This window comes from Dendropsophus ebraccatus, chromosome 4 (assembly GCF_027789765.1).
Source record: "Dendropsophus ebraccatus isolate aDenEbr1 chromosome 4, aDenEbr1.pat, whole genome shotgun sequence".
In the NCBI taxonomy this organism is placed as follows: Eukaryota; Metazoa; Chordata; class Amphibia; order Anura; family Hylidae; genus Dendropsophus; species Dendropsophus ebraccatus.
In genome coordinates, this window is record NC_091457.1 from 38,775,552 (window position 1) to 38,790,283 (window position 14,732).

Genomic DNA, 14,732 nt, shown 5'->3' on the forward strand with positions numbered 1-14,732 from the left:
ATGGAATTATCTCCAGAAGCTTTTAGTGAATTTTTGACGGCTTTTACGTTATCTCATATATACATACCATCTTGTTTCAAGTTGAAACAGACTTTCAGTATCTAATGTAGTTTTAATGAACCATTTTTAGTGGTATGTATCCTTTACAAAGCAAACAAGTTTGGCTGTAAGTGCTGACCTTGCTCTCATGGTGGTCACACGCTACATCGCTTTGTGCCAGCTTCTCTGTTCTCTGTGGTATTGGAATAGGCACAGACCCTCTAGAGGGATTTCTCTGTGGTATTAGAATAGGCTGGGATCCTCCAGAGAGGTGTTTCTGAGGTTTTGGAACAGACTGGGACCCTGTGGAGAAGTCTTTCTCTTGTGGTTTTCTTTAAAACAGCATAAGATCCTCATCCACAGAACTTCTATCAGTCAGAATTGAGAGAAAAGAGCAACTACTACTCCTGCTAGAATATGTTTTGTAGAACCGTGTTTGGTGTTCCTCTAGGTAATGTATGAGTAAATGAGTAGTCTCTAGAATGGGGGGGCATTGTCTCCCCAGTAAATGGAACAGAGGTTGAGCATATGTGATACTGCCGCCTAGTCCGCTCACTGAGGACCTCCATTAGGGCCCTATTCCACCGGACGATTATCGTTCTCATAATCGTTAACGATCTCAAACGACCGCTATTGCGAAAGACCTGAAAACGTTTACTCATTTCCATGGAACGATAATTGTTACTTATGATCGTATTTGCAATTGTTTTTTCTTCGCTATTGTGTTCGTATCTACTGCGAACGACCGTGCGTTGTCTTATTCAATGAGAACGATTTGTGAACGTTTTGCGAATGAGCAACGCTAAAAATAGGTCCAGGTCTTATAAAGCGATCAACGATTTCTCGTTCAGTCGTTAATCGTTAACTGCATTTCAACCGAACGATTATCGTTTAGATTCGAACGATTTAATGATAATCTGAACGATAATCGTCCGGTGGAATAGGGCCCTTACTCTGGGCTTCTCATCAATCTGACCCTAATGATTAGATATTTATCACCTATCCTTCCGAATGTTTGAGTTTCAGTCTTGGAGTAATTCCTTTAAGGCCAGTTTAAAATGGATAAGACTGTGCTAGCATTATTATTAATACATTTATAAACCTGTTTCTTATCTTGTTTCAGGTAAAAGCAAAGAAGCGGAAATAAAAAGGATAAACAAGGAACTGGCCAACATTCGCTCTAAATTTAAGGGTATGTATTGTGGATGTGTGTCCTCCCCTGACTCCCGGCCGCCATCATATCATCAACGTGCTACAAAGAGAGGAAGCTACAGGAGAGCGCCATGAAGGATTTGCCCCCTCTCCTCCTGTTTGTTGCCTCCCGGTCACATGCTGAATCCATCTGTATGTTTCACCTCCTGTGTGGATTATATAGCTGAGTAAATATATGTGAAATGCCTTCTTACAGCAGATTTCCCCTGTCATCTGTTGCTTTTTATGATCGGTGAACGTGCTCCGGCAGCTCTATAGGAAATCGAGGAGTTAATCTGATTCCAGAATAGCAGCATCCTAATGTCGTGACAAGAGATTCCGGCTCCATAGCAACAGGGAGGACGAGCAGTCGGAGGCGCTGCAAAATGTGCTCATCCACCACTGTCAGAACAATCTCATTTTCTCCATAATACACCAGGCAGCCATAACCTATTAATATTAGAAAGGCGTCTTATTAGTTACCACCAAGTACATAAGGCGCTCAGGTGCCCTTCTGATTCTGCAGGTAGTTTTATTGCTCTCCTAGCTTGTTATCTGTATGAAGTATTGAACACGGTATGTGTTGTAATGCTAGCAGACTGCAGATGTAGCAGAGCTGAATTTGCTTGAAAATTAAAGGAGTATTCCCATCTAAACTAACATACTTATATTTGTAGAGTTTGTCATTCTCCTCATATGCTGCTCTTTCTTTCCATTGTTGACAGCTTGTTGTCTAGGTTACTGACCACCACTCTGCTCTAAAAGCAGTGGCTGGTGTTTGTTTGTGTGTGTGTTATATCTTCCTATTTATCAGTCCGACCACTGCTTTTAGAGCAGAGAGGTGGTCACTAACCTAGACAACGAGCTGTCAAGAATTAGAGGGAAAGAGCAGCAACAACTCTGCTGTCTCAATTCTATGAACCCTTTTTAGTTGTATATCTAACTCAGACCTCTGAGGTCAGTGCTGGGTTGCTATTTTTTAGCTTAGTTCTTAGGTCTATTTTGCCTGTTTTCATGTTGGCAGGCACCCCTTATCAGCCAGAGCTGTAGCGTGTGCAAAGAGCAGCTAGGGTTAATTTCATTACAACTCATAGTGTCTTTTTCAAAGGTTTACCGATGACGTGACACTTGGTGGTATACATTTTACATCGGGTTACTGATCAGCCTCAATATAATGGCACATAAGCCTGTGTATACTATTTGGCAAACCCCTATGTATACCACCCAGGCAGACAACAATATGACACCTTATTTTTTTTTTTTTATTATTATTTGTGTGTGTTTCTTAAAGCCCTATGAACCTGCCGATATGCCCAGAAAGCTCTCTGCCTTCTAAGTGCTGGGATGTTAATGATTCTTCTCTTCTCTTCAGCATTTCTTCTATCTTCCCTATTTGCTCCTTTACTAATCCGTAGCTGAGGAGTGTTTCGGGCGTCACCCGTCGTCCCGGAGCACACATTTGGCCCGGCCAGCCATGCCGCCCACTATACATATTCTTATATGCATAGTGGGCAGCACAGGAAGGGGCGGGCCGAGGGGGGGACGCTCCTAAGCCCCGCATTAGTATAGGGGCAGTTAGGGAAGATGGAAGAAATGACGAAGAGAAGAATCATTAACAGCCCTGCACTTACAAGGTAAAGAGCTTCTGGGGCACATCAGCAGGCTCATTGGGCAGAACCTGCTGATAGTGCCGCTTTAAATTAGGTTGGGATCTGAGGTTTTTTTTTACACGTGCTGATTTTCGGCTAGAAGTGTTGCTAGAATGTGTTAGCGATCAGTCGAGTGGGAAAACACTCTATCCTGGGCTGATCGCATTTTATGGGACTTGCTATAATATATCGCTCTTGACTGCACATCTCTCTGCGTAAATGTGGTCTGTGGATGATAGCAATATATTTAAATGGCCATGAGTATAATGCAGGGATCGTTTGGGCGGCCTGGCAGTATGATTGTTCCTTTGGAAGGCATTTGCTAACAATTGGCGTTTATCTACATCCTTGTACGGCCCTATTTTGGCCCATGTATAAGAACTCTTACAATGGAGCATGTTTCCTCCATGTCAATTTTTTTTTTTTTTTTTTAATGACAGGGACACTTAAAGCCCAAGTATGTGCTAATCACCCAGGTGCACCTACCTTGGTGCCTACTGGTCCCCCTGCTTGGTCACTGCTTGCTGCTCCTCATAAATGTCTGGTCTCAGAGTGATTGGCTGGCCAAGCAGGTCCAGCCATAACTCTTATTTTTACCACTTCCCAAGCAATATATTAAAACATTTTTGATGCTTTATTACCCCTTTAACTATTCCCTTTCTCTCCAGGCCAGAAGGCTTCTACATGGGTTGAGGTTCCATAAACCTCCCACCTTAGTTTTAATCAAGAAGCACAACATAGGACAGTGATGAGGTGACAATGACCTAACAAATAAATAATTGTAATAAATAATAATGAAGGCCTGGATATCTGATCGTTTACCGTATGTGCCAGGACCTTTCCAAGCACATATGGTACACTGTATCCAATGTGTGCTTTAAATGAGCCTGACAGCAAATAGTTTTGATAGTTGCGGTCGTTTCACAGTTTTAGTCACAATTTTCCAAAAGTGTGGTAAAGATGCAATGGCTCTTCCTGCAGTTTCTGGGAATCAAAGTAAACACACAACAAGTGACGTGTGAATAAATGATTAAATAAGAACAAAAGCTACAATAAAATCATAAGACGTCTTAAAGAACTTTCTAGTTTACAGTGAAGTGTCATCAAGCAGCTCAGATTTCTGTGCTGGGCTTAACATTTTGCCACTTTTACCAAAACCCCTGTCTACTAGAGACAAAGAGAACATCATAGAGAAATAACATTTCTGTTGATTTTCCCTTTTCCTATGTGGAAAGATATCAGTGCAGGAATTGCATAGGTCGGGGTCAGAGGACATTCACACAAAACGCTGAGCTTGTATAAGCCGGAGTGACACACAGAAGTTCCTCAGAAAATCAAAAACAGGAAACATTATTAGATAGCTAAGATTTCCTCTGTGAAGAAAATGCACAATGAAGTGAAAATGTCACTCTCATCACAATGTGCCGGGAGTAGGAAGATGAACCTGCTCGTTTTGTTGTTCCAAGGGATTAAGAGGTTTCCATTGTGATCTGTATAGTTCTTCTTCACTCAACATCAAGCATATGGCAGACAGTGCAGAGGCATGCAGAGTCCCTGTGGTAAAAGACCAGGCTCGAAGAAGCTTGCGTGCCATGCCTTCATCTTCTGTCATCTCAAGTCCCAGAACTAACTTTTATTCTGGTGCAGACTATGCAAGTTTTCTTAAAATCTGCATTGGGGCAGAAATAAGGCCCCAGCTAGTCACAGTGCTTTGCCTTCAGTCATACCTCTCCAGGAGTGATTGACAAAGAGCCTGCTACAATACAGTAAGAAGAGAGATGAAGGCATAGAAGGGAAGCTTGGTTTAAAAGTCATCATATGGTCCTAGAGATTTAATAGGCCAAGTCAACTTTTTAACAATAAACAAAAAAATTGCCATCTTCAAGAAAGAAGTTGGCTATTTTTAAAGAGAATAAATCATTATAAAATCGCCCCTGGAGCTATTGATACGTATTGCCCAGAGCACTGTTTTTTAGGCATGTTGCTATGAGCATTACTTAAATGGCCCAAAAACGTACTTTGTAAATCCTACCTATGTAGGCAGTGCTCACCTCCTAACTAGTCATCGCTGGCAGGTAACATTTTCGGCAATGACTCCTCCTTGGAAGCATCTGCACTCAGGTATGGCTTCTCTGTGATGCTGCAGACTCCTATTCGCAGACACGCCAGGGAGGAGTGATTGCTAAATAGGTTTCCCACCAGTGGTGATTAGCAACGAAGGACATGCCTACATAGGTGGATTTACAAAGAACGTTTTTTGAGCCATACAAGTAACGCTCGTAACGCTCATTGCGATTACTAGAGTATTGTATGCCTGAAAGCAGACAAAAGAACAACAGGTTCCAGCAGCACCAGAAAAAATGAAAAATAAATGGGTGCTAGTCTCACCGAACCGGACCAAGGTACGTATGACAATCCAGAAGAAGCAATGTGGAGACAGCACGTCCAAAAAAACTTTGCTTTTATTCACACCAGTGCAACGTTTCGACTCATATTGTAGCCTTTCTCAAGCAGCGCTTGAGAGAGGCTACAATATGAGCCAAAACGTTGCACTGGTGTGAATAAAAGCAAAGTTTTTTTTGGACGTGCTGTCTCCACATGGCTTCTTCTGGTATGCCTGAAAGCAGTGCTCGGGGCATATAGTAACGTATTTATAGTTCCAGGGGGGCTCAAGGGCATATAGTAATATATTAATAGCTGCAGGGGCGATTTTACAATGATTGGTTTCCTCAAAATTAGATAAAACATGTTTTGCTCAGGAAAGACTGTTTTAAAAATGAATAACCTATTTGAGGAAAAAAAGGATATGCAAACTAGCTCTCCATTCAAGTTTCTGCCTCACTTCATCTAGGAGTCTTAGAACATTGACTGGGGATGTATACCAAGCTAATCTCTCCAAAAGGAAAGACTGTCCACATGTCTTTATGGCCAACTTTCCTTAATGAGAACTAGTATCCCTTTTGTTAGGCCTCTCACTAGCCAGCCAACACCCTGCTCTGCACTGAAGCTGGGCAACAACTCCGAAACAGCTGTCTGCAGATGGGAAGTCTTTCTTTTTAGAGAGATTTTTGGCATAGATCATAAGTCAATGTTCTAAGACCCCTAGATGGAGTGAAACACTGACTTGAAGGATACCATTTTGCCAAGGATACCATACCTAAGGGTATGTTCACACTGGGTAAAAGCATGTAAATTCTTTGCGTTGGGAGCGGAGGCCTAGGTTATGTTATTCAGTGTGAACAACTCTAAGAGGTGTGAGAGCTATTTTGCATATCCTTTCTTCCCAGTATTCCCAGTGAAGCAGGGAATGGCCTTTAAGTCTTTATGGCAGACCCTCCTTAAGGGAAACTAGTATCCCTTTGACCCATAACCAATTTGAAGAACTGTAATGGCCAATATGGAATGAAATCTGTATGCCTGCATCTACAAAATGACCATCCCCATACTTCCAAAGTGTGTGGTCACCTTTATTGTGCCTAAAACTCCCACTCTCCCCCTTCTGCCATATTTTTCCATTCCTTTATATGGGCCCTTGCACAATAAGAAAATCATGCGGCTAACTTGCAGCGGATTGTCTTTCGCCCCCCCCCCCCTCCCCCCCAGCGCTCCCTCTTGAAGTACCGCCGATCCCATAGGCTCCTTTCTATGGTCAGTTGGATTCAGTCGTCCGCCCAAAGAATTGAGCATGATGGGGGTGCTTGGAAGTGTTGAATTCCGCTGCACGTTATCCACGTGATTTCCGTAGTGTGCAAGGGAGCTTATTCACAGACGTCTCTGAATGAAGTTCTTTTCCTCTCTAGAGCATTTAGCTTTATTTATAATCTTTTCCTGCACTTTACACTTGCTTTTAGTATTCACTCATTGCACTACGTTATACTGTAGCCGAGTTATTCCATTCAGAGTGTCTGATAAGACTCAGGAAGCAGGACGTGACCCTCTACTAACCTTTGGAACCATCTATCTATGTATTGATGTGTGCACATGTTAAGGAGAACTTCCTGCAGTCATGGTGTAGTATTATATGCATTGTCTTGAAGGAGACCTCCCTGTCCTATGTCTATATTTTATGTACATTTTTTATTTTTTTCATATGGCCATAAGCCTAGGTCACAACTTATAAGGGTGGGACGAGCCATGCGTCTTTGTTCATCACTCGATCCGGGCTGCTTTTTATTATCTACAGTGTTCCCCAAACTGTGGCTTCCCTGCTGCTGTTGGGGCATGATGGGAGTTGTAGTTTTTGCAGCAGCAGGAGAACCACAGCTTGGGCAACACAGATCTACTGAACATAACCGATGAATGACAGCAAGCTGTGATGTATTGATACCCAAAGTGTTTGGGTTACTTATTTTGCACAGAGCTAGATCTTGCTGCCTTAGAGTGTAAGAACAGAAGCTGGAGGCTTGTACGGTTTTACTCTGTTCTAGGAATAACATCAGCACTTTTTATGTTTTCTTTCATTCATTGGCCAAGTTGACCTCTCCCCGCTGCTTGGAATGTGAGGCTGCACTGTCAGTGGGCCAGCGCTTGGCAGTACTCGCCTTTTATTCCCATGCTGCCTGTAATGTGCAAATGCTTTACTGTGCTTAATAATTAATAGTATGTCCTGGATACTTTCCAATAAATTTGTGTTAAAAATTCCACTTCTGCTTCTTTCAATGCCGGTAAGCCATGGCTGCTGGTGCTCAGTGCACCATAGTGATGTAACATTACGTCACCTGACTGCTGCTTCCAAAGGCTCTCTTGTAGTTTTCCATTCGCCCTCAGTTTTCCAGTCTCAGCTTAAGGGTGTGTTCACACGTTCAGGTTTTAACTGCAATTATAGAATACAAAGCCAAGAATAGGAAAAGTCTCTCTCTTTCCTTTATTATCTGTTCAAGGCTTCATATCTGATAATTGCAATTAAAAAATCTAAATGTGTGAACAAACCCTTAAGGGGCACATTGAATAATCTACTCCGTCAGAATCATCTTATAGAACTGGATGGGCTGAGCAAATTGTTATAAAGGATTGTCCGAAAAGATTCAGTTCAAATTGTATTTTATTAATTTACCTTGTCATTAGAAAAAATTAGATGTTAAGTTTTTATCAGTTGGGGTCTTAAGTGTTCAGACACTCACCAATGTCTAGATACAGCTATAAGAAGCGCTTGATCATTCAGATCACTTCCCAGATCGCTACCTGTTCTATCTCTCTGCATGACATAAGCCCCATAGTTTAGCAAGCTTGCCTTAAAGTATTGTATTTCCCCCCAAAAGTTATACAAATCACCAATATACATTTATTATGGGAAATTCCCATAAAGTGCTTTTTCCCTCCACTTACTACTGCATCAAGGCTTCACTTCCTGGATAACATGGTGATGTCACGACCCGACTCCCAGAGCTGTGTGGGCTTTGGCTGCTGGAGAGGATGATGGCAGAGGGATGCTCAGTGTCCCTCCAGTGCCCTGTGGTGTCCCTCTGCCATCATCCTCTCCAGCAGCCACAGCCCGAACAGCTCTGGGAGTCGGGTCGTGACATCACCATTTTATCCGGGAAGTGAAGCCTTGATGCAGTAGTAAGTGCAGGGAAAAAACACTTTTTAAGCTTTTTCCGTAATAAGTGTATATTGGGGATTTGTATAACTTTTGGGAGACCAATACAATACTTTAATAAAATATTTTTGCCAGACTTCTCCTTTAAATAGAAGTGAATTACAAATCTATATTAATTTCTATAGCCAGTTGATTTGAAAGAGAAAAAAAAATTGCCACAGTACCGCTTTGAAATTTAATTTATAGCTCCTGTAAACTTCTATAAGAGCGTTGTCTGTGCCTTTATAAGTAGAAACAAAAAGGCACAGTGCTCGGCCAAGCTTCTTTATTTTAACAGAATCCCCAGACATAACAATTTCTTATTTATCACTATGACTATCACTATGTCTAAAGTTTCTAAAGAAAAAAAAAAAGTAAAACAATAGGCTAAAGTAGGTAAAAATAGCTGCTCTTTACTTGCATTAAAATAATCTGGTAAAGAATTTTTGCATTTTCTTGTATGTTGCCATCTAGTGGTCAGAGTGTATGTCGGTGTGCCTGACCACCTACTAAGCTAATGAACACCCAGGTTTAGCCTCTCTCCCACCGCTGGATCATTGCTATTCTCATCAGAAGACCTACAGAGTGCAAAAGTTATTTCAGTAACAAATGAAACAGCACATAGAATAAATATAATTGTAAAGGAGAAATGAAACCAGTTTCTGTGGTCTTCATACAGTGCAAAATGTGAGCAATTTGTTCATCCATGTAAATAAATTGCTCCTGTATTACTAAAAGTTTAGAGTGCTGCTTCCTCCCATATCCCGAGTACATGGTAGCTGCTTTGGTAGAAAACACATGAGAAATGTGACACTAAAGCCTTCCTGAGGGGACTATATTTTTGGGTGGAAACAGTGCAAAGAAGTTTAAAATGTAGTTGTGAACTTTTTTTTTTTTTTTTTTTTTTTAACTTTTGTAGGATAACAAAATATTAAGGGTTGAACACCAGCAGCCTCCATGTTCACTGCATTTTATTCCTCTTTCTTCCCCAGGAGACAAAGCCTTGGATGGCTACAGCAAGAAGAAATACGTCTGCAAGCTGCTCTTCATCTTCTTACTTGGCCATGACATTGATTTTGGCCACATGGAGGCGGTAAATCTGCTCAGCTCCAACAAATACACAGAGAAGCAGATTGTAAGTTGACTTTTTCCCTTCTCCACCCCCCGAGTTTGCTTAGATGTTGAGGCTGCTGTAAATTGCTGTGCCAGTTTTATACCTTGCTTCATTGTCGTCTTGTCACCTGACATGCCGGGTATCTGTGAGGGCCTGCGGCAGAGGCTTTCACAACTGCTACAGAGAAGTCTACAAAACGACTTTACCTTCCAGATATCTCGATGGATGCCATTTCATCCAGTTACATAGCTCCCCCTAATGCAGCCTTTATACATGTGCCACATCCTCCATGTATGGAGCTCCTCTACTGAGAACCACATCAGTAAAAGCTGGTTGCTCTTCTCTGCCCCATCCTATTCCTCCCTCTTATATTCAATTCTATGAGAATGTCATTAGGTAATTCCCCCTGAATATAATCTCTTACCGGGGTCTTGTTAGTTGTTGGGATAGGTAAGCAGGTAAATCTATAATGCCCCTATGTTTGTGGTCTGCATAATTGTATACCCTGGTGTACACTAACATGGGTCCATTGTATTCAGTGAACCTAACGTAGCCTACTACATCTGGACTCAAGTGAGAAGCGTTGAGGGGCGGTCAGATTGCTCCTCAGTGTGGTGCCGGCTTTTAGATCATTTCATTTGTCTGACTTACTTGCAATTTCTCTCTTAGTATCCTTTTAATAGCCAGAAATCATGTGTGTTACAGTCTGAGCATCAAGTGAATTAAGTTGTTAAAGGGGATGTCTTATGGTTAACTATTTTTCTTTGTTAGAGCTTGAAAACAGAACATGTTTTAAAGTGGAGTAAATGCTCATGTGTCTAGATTTAAGGGGGTTGTGAAAAGAAATGTACAAAGTGCTCTGGGTGATGCACACATGTAATCCCCCTGTTGGTGCTATTCCCTGCTGCCTACCGTTTCCTGATCTCTGTCCCAACACAAAAAGTTGCATGCTGGTTGGCTGAGGTGGGACGTCACCATGTCTAGTGATTGGCTGAGCAGGCATTTTTTGTGTATCAGGAGGGGCCAGAATCAGCGGAGGTGGAGTACATGCGTTTTTTTTTTAAACTCATGTGTTACATTCTGCTAAGAAGCTGTGTCTGGTGCACATATTCTTATTTTTTGTGCTATAGGGGGAATCACTGTGTTACTGGGCATGTTAAATACAGGACATATTAAAGGATACCTATAACGTCTTTGGCATGGCAGGATACACTGTGAAAATGCTGACTGGTACCCTGTCCTGCAACGGGGTACAGGACTTCCCAGGAGAACCATAGGTAATGCACTTACTTTGCTCGCATCAGGAGAGACAGCCCACAATTATGAGCCCATGATTGCTCATTAAGAACCAATGCAGTACCTATTTACTGCACTGATCAATGTTATCCATACTTGATTGCTACAGGCTGCTGAAGACAAAGGCAGAGCTAGGACATCGTCATATCGTTGCAGAAGCCCTCGGACTAGAAGTATAACGGACCACTGGGAGCCAGTCCCCCTCACTGGACCACCAATGAAGGCATTTTAATGCTATTTAAATGCTACTGTCAGTTTTAACAGTGGCATCTAAAAGGTTAAATAGCCGGCACAGACTACTGGTCTGTGACGGCTGTGACCTGCGGCTGTGACCCCTTTTTGAACACGATTAGGGACACCATGATGTACCAGATACATCATGGGCCCTTAAAGGGAACCTGTCACCCCCTGTGCCGGGGTGACAGGCTCCCCACCCCCCGTTAGAGCCCCCTATATTTACCTAATCCCGCCGGGTCCCGCTTCTGGAGGTGGTTGGGTGACGGAGATCTCAGCCGCTGCAGCCCGGCGCACGCGCTGAGAGATGAGTCCAACACCCATAGAGAATGACGGAGCGCTGGACTCTCCTGTTATTCTCTATGGGTGTTGGACTCATCTCTCAGCGCGCGCTCCGGGCTGCAGCGTCTAAGATCTCTGTCACCCGACCACCTCCAGAAGCGGGACCCGGCAGGATTAGGTAAGTATAGGGGGCTCTAACGGGGGTCGGGAGCCTGTCACCCCGGCACGGGGGGTGACAGGTTCCCTTTAAGAGGTTGAACCTTTTAATTGTTTTTAAGAAGCATCCCGTGTAAAGTGTATCTGCGCAGCATTAAAGTGAAAGGTGACACCAGTAGAGATTTCAACAGATGACGCTTACAGTTCAGCTTTCCCCTCCCTGGGGAATGACCCCTTTAAAGGTCAGAGTATGCTCTGTAATGTTTCTAATTCATGTGATTTGGACAGGTCCCGTTCCTTGTTTATGTCCATGGGGCTTGCTGTAAAGCATATCACTAAGGGGGAGATGGATCAAAGTAGGGCTGGGCGGTATACCGTCAAAATACCGATACCGTCACTGGCGTCGGTTAACCGACCTCAACTCTGCCAGGACGGTATCTGCGGTATTCCCACCCCACCCCCTCACCCGGCGGCCGCATGCTCTGCTCCCCTCAGATCTCCCTCGCTGATCCTCCGATTCACCTCCCAATCACAGCCAGGGAGCACATATGCAAGGTATGGAAGATCCTGCTGCGGGGGCTGAAGAGGAAGACTCTGACAGGCTGCGCACAGGCGTGCTGTGTGCTCAGCGCTGCTGATGCTGCTGCTGCCCGGCCGGCTCACTTCTCCTAGCTTCTCTGGAAGCTGCACAGTGAGCCCTGCCCCCCCCCTCCTCCCACACATACAGTGGCTGCAGGGGGTCAGCTAAACGTCGGCACATCCTGGCTCCCATGGGCACCGCACTCTGTCCCGCACAGGAGTCCTCGGCGCCCCGTAATCTTTTGATCTTGTGCTGGAAGCAGCCATGTGTGACGCTCAGCCCGGGACACAGATATATGTGCTACACCGACACTGAGTGACAGGGGCTGAGGATTCCTGTGCGGGAGAGAGAGTGCGGTGCCGGTGGGAGCAAGGAGGTGCCGACCTATACCTGACCCCAACTGTATGTGCGGGAGAGGGGGGGCAGGGCAGCATGTGACAGTGACTGGGGGCAGAGAGAGAGATAGATAGGAGATAGATAGATAGGAGTCCTATCTATCTATCTATCTATCTATCTATCTATCTATCTACCCAGTGTGTATATATTATTATATATATATATATATATATATATATATATATATATATATATATATGACGGACAGACAGGAGATAGATAATAAATAGTAGATAGATAGAAGACAAGTAGATAGATATATTATAGAGAATCCACAGCACCTTTGAGTAAGCGGAGAAAAAAATCTGTGATTTATTTCTTTAAAGCCGAGTGCAAATAGATAGATAGATAGATAGGAGTTCTATCTCCTATCTATCTATCTCCTATCTATCTATCTCCTATCTATCTATCTATCTATCTATCTCCTATCTATCTCCTATCTATCTATCTATCTCCTATCTATCTATCTATCTATCTCCTATCTATCTATCTCCTATCTATCTATCTATCTATCTATCTCCTATCTATCTATCTCCTATCTATCTATCTCCTATCTATCTATCTTCTATCTATCTATCTCCTATCTATCTATCTCCTATCTATCTATCTCCTATCTATCTATCTCCTATCTATCTATCTCCTATCTATCTATCTCCTATCTATCTATCTCCTATCTATCTATCTATCTATCTCCTATCTATCTATCTCCTATCTATCTATCTATCTCCTATCTATCTATCTCCTATCTATCTATCTCCTATCTATCTATCTCCTATCTATCTATCTCCTATCTATCTATCTCCTATCTATCTATCTCCTATCTATCTATCTATCTATCTATCTATCTATCTCCTATCTATCTATCTCCTCCTATCTCCTATCTATCTATCTATCTCCTATCTATCTATCTCCTGTCTGTATGTGTGTGTGTGTGTGTGTATATATATATATATATATATATATATATATATATATATATATATATATATATATACACACACACACACACGCACACACACACACGCTGGATAGATAGATAGGTAGATAGATAGATAGGTAGATAGGTAGATAGGTAGATAGATTAGGAGATAGATAGATAGATAGGTAGATAGGAGATAGATAGATAGATAGATAGGAGATAGATAGATAGATAGGAGATAGATAGATAGATATAGCTAACAATATAGGCCGCACACTAAACGAACTGTGGGTGCCAGCAGACGAATCCCAGACCTTTTGACCAAGTCAGCTAGTAAAAAAATACTCTGCAGCACTCCGATGGCAATACAAACGTGAAAACGTGAATTTATTCCATATAACAATGTGCAGCAAACTTCACAAGTAATGTATGACATTTTGGCGTCTTCTATGCCATTTTCAAGTGCTACTTGAAAATGGCGTAGGAAATGCCAAAACATTGTGTATTACTTGTGAAGTTTGCTGCACATTGTTATATGGAATAAATCCACGTTTGTATAACCATTGGAAAATAGGGTTTTCAAAAGAGGTGTGGCTTTTAAAAGGGGCGTGTCATAATTATCGTTCAATTTATCGTTACCGCGACGACATGTATGATAAACCGCGATATTGATTTAGGCCATTATCGCCCAGCCCTAGATCAAAGGGTGTAAAATATAGACTGGTGTAAACTGCTCACAGCAACCAGTCACAGCTCAGCTTCCAGCTCTGGTAAAATGAAAGCTGATCTGTGATTGGTTGCAGTTGGAAGTTTACACCAGTCGATATTTTACATCCTTTGATGAATCTGGGCCTAATTTTTTTTTTATAAAAATAGCTCAGGCAAGATGGCTGCTCTCATAATATACAAAAATAAAATGAAATTTTTTTTTTTTTTTAAATTACAACCAGAAAGTATAAACAGATTAGAAATTAAAGAACATGCTTCAGTATCTGTCTATAATCAGTAAAAAATCTAGGTGATACATTCCCTTTGAAGATTTAACTTTGTTCTTTCAGGGTTACCTCTTCATCTCGGTGCTGGTGAACTCCAACAGTGAACTCATCCGTCTCATTAACAACGCCATCAAAAATGACCTGTCCAGCCGCAACCCCACTTTTATGGGACTGGCCTTGCACTGCATTGCCAATGTGGGAAGCCGAGAGATGGCAGAAGCCTTTGCCGGAGAGATTCCCAGGATACTGGTTGCTGGGTAAGTCTGGCCTCACTACCTGTAATATTAGCTCCTCTTACAGTATTCG

The 14,732-nt window shown here is 42.5% G+C and overlaps 1 protein-coding gene across 3 annotated transcripts in view; it reads left to right on the forward strand.

Moving 5' to 3' along the window:
* AP2A2 (adaptor related protein complex 2 subunit alpha 2) overlaps positions 1-14,732 on the forward strand; it is a 66,634-nt gene that overhangs the window by 21,046 nt on the left and 30,856 nt on the right. For all 3 annotated transcript variants that reach the window (XM_069965628.1, XM_069965631.1, XM_069965629.1), the window contains exons 2-4: positions 1,163-1,231; positions 9,447-9,589; positions 14,490-14,683. In XM_069965628.1, coding sequence (XP_069821729.1) covers positions 1,163-1,231; positions 9,447-9,589; positions 14,490-14,683 — 406 coding nt within the window. The remainder of the gene's footprint in view (positions 1-1,162; positions 1,232-9,446; positions 9,590-14,489; positions 14,684-14,732) is intronic.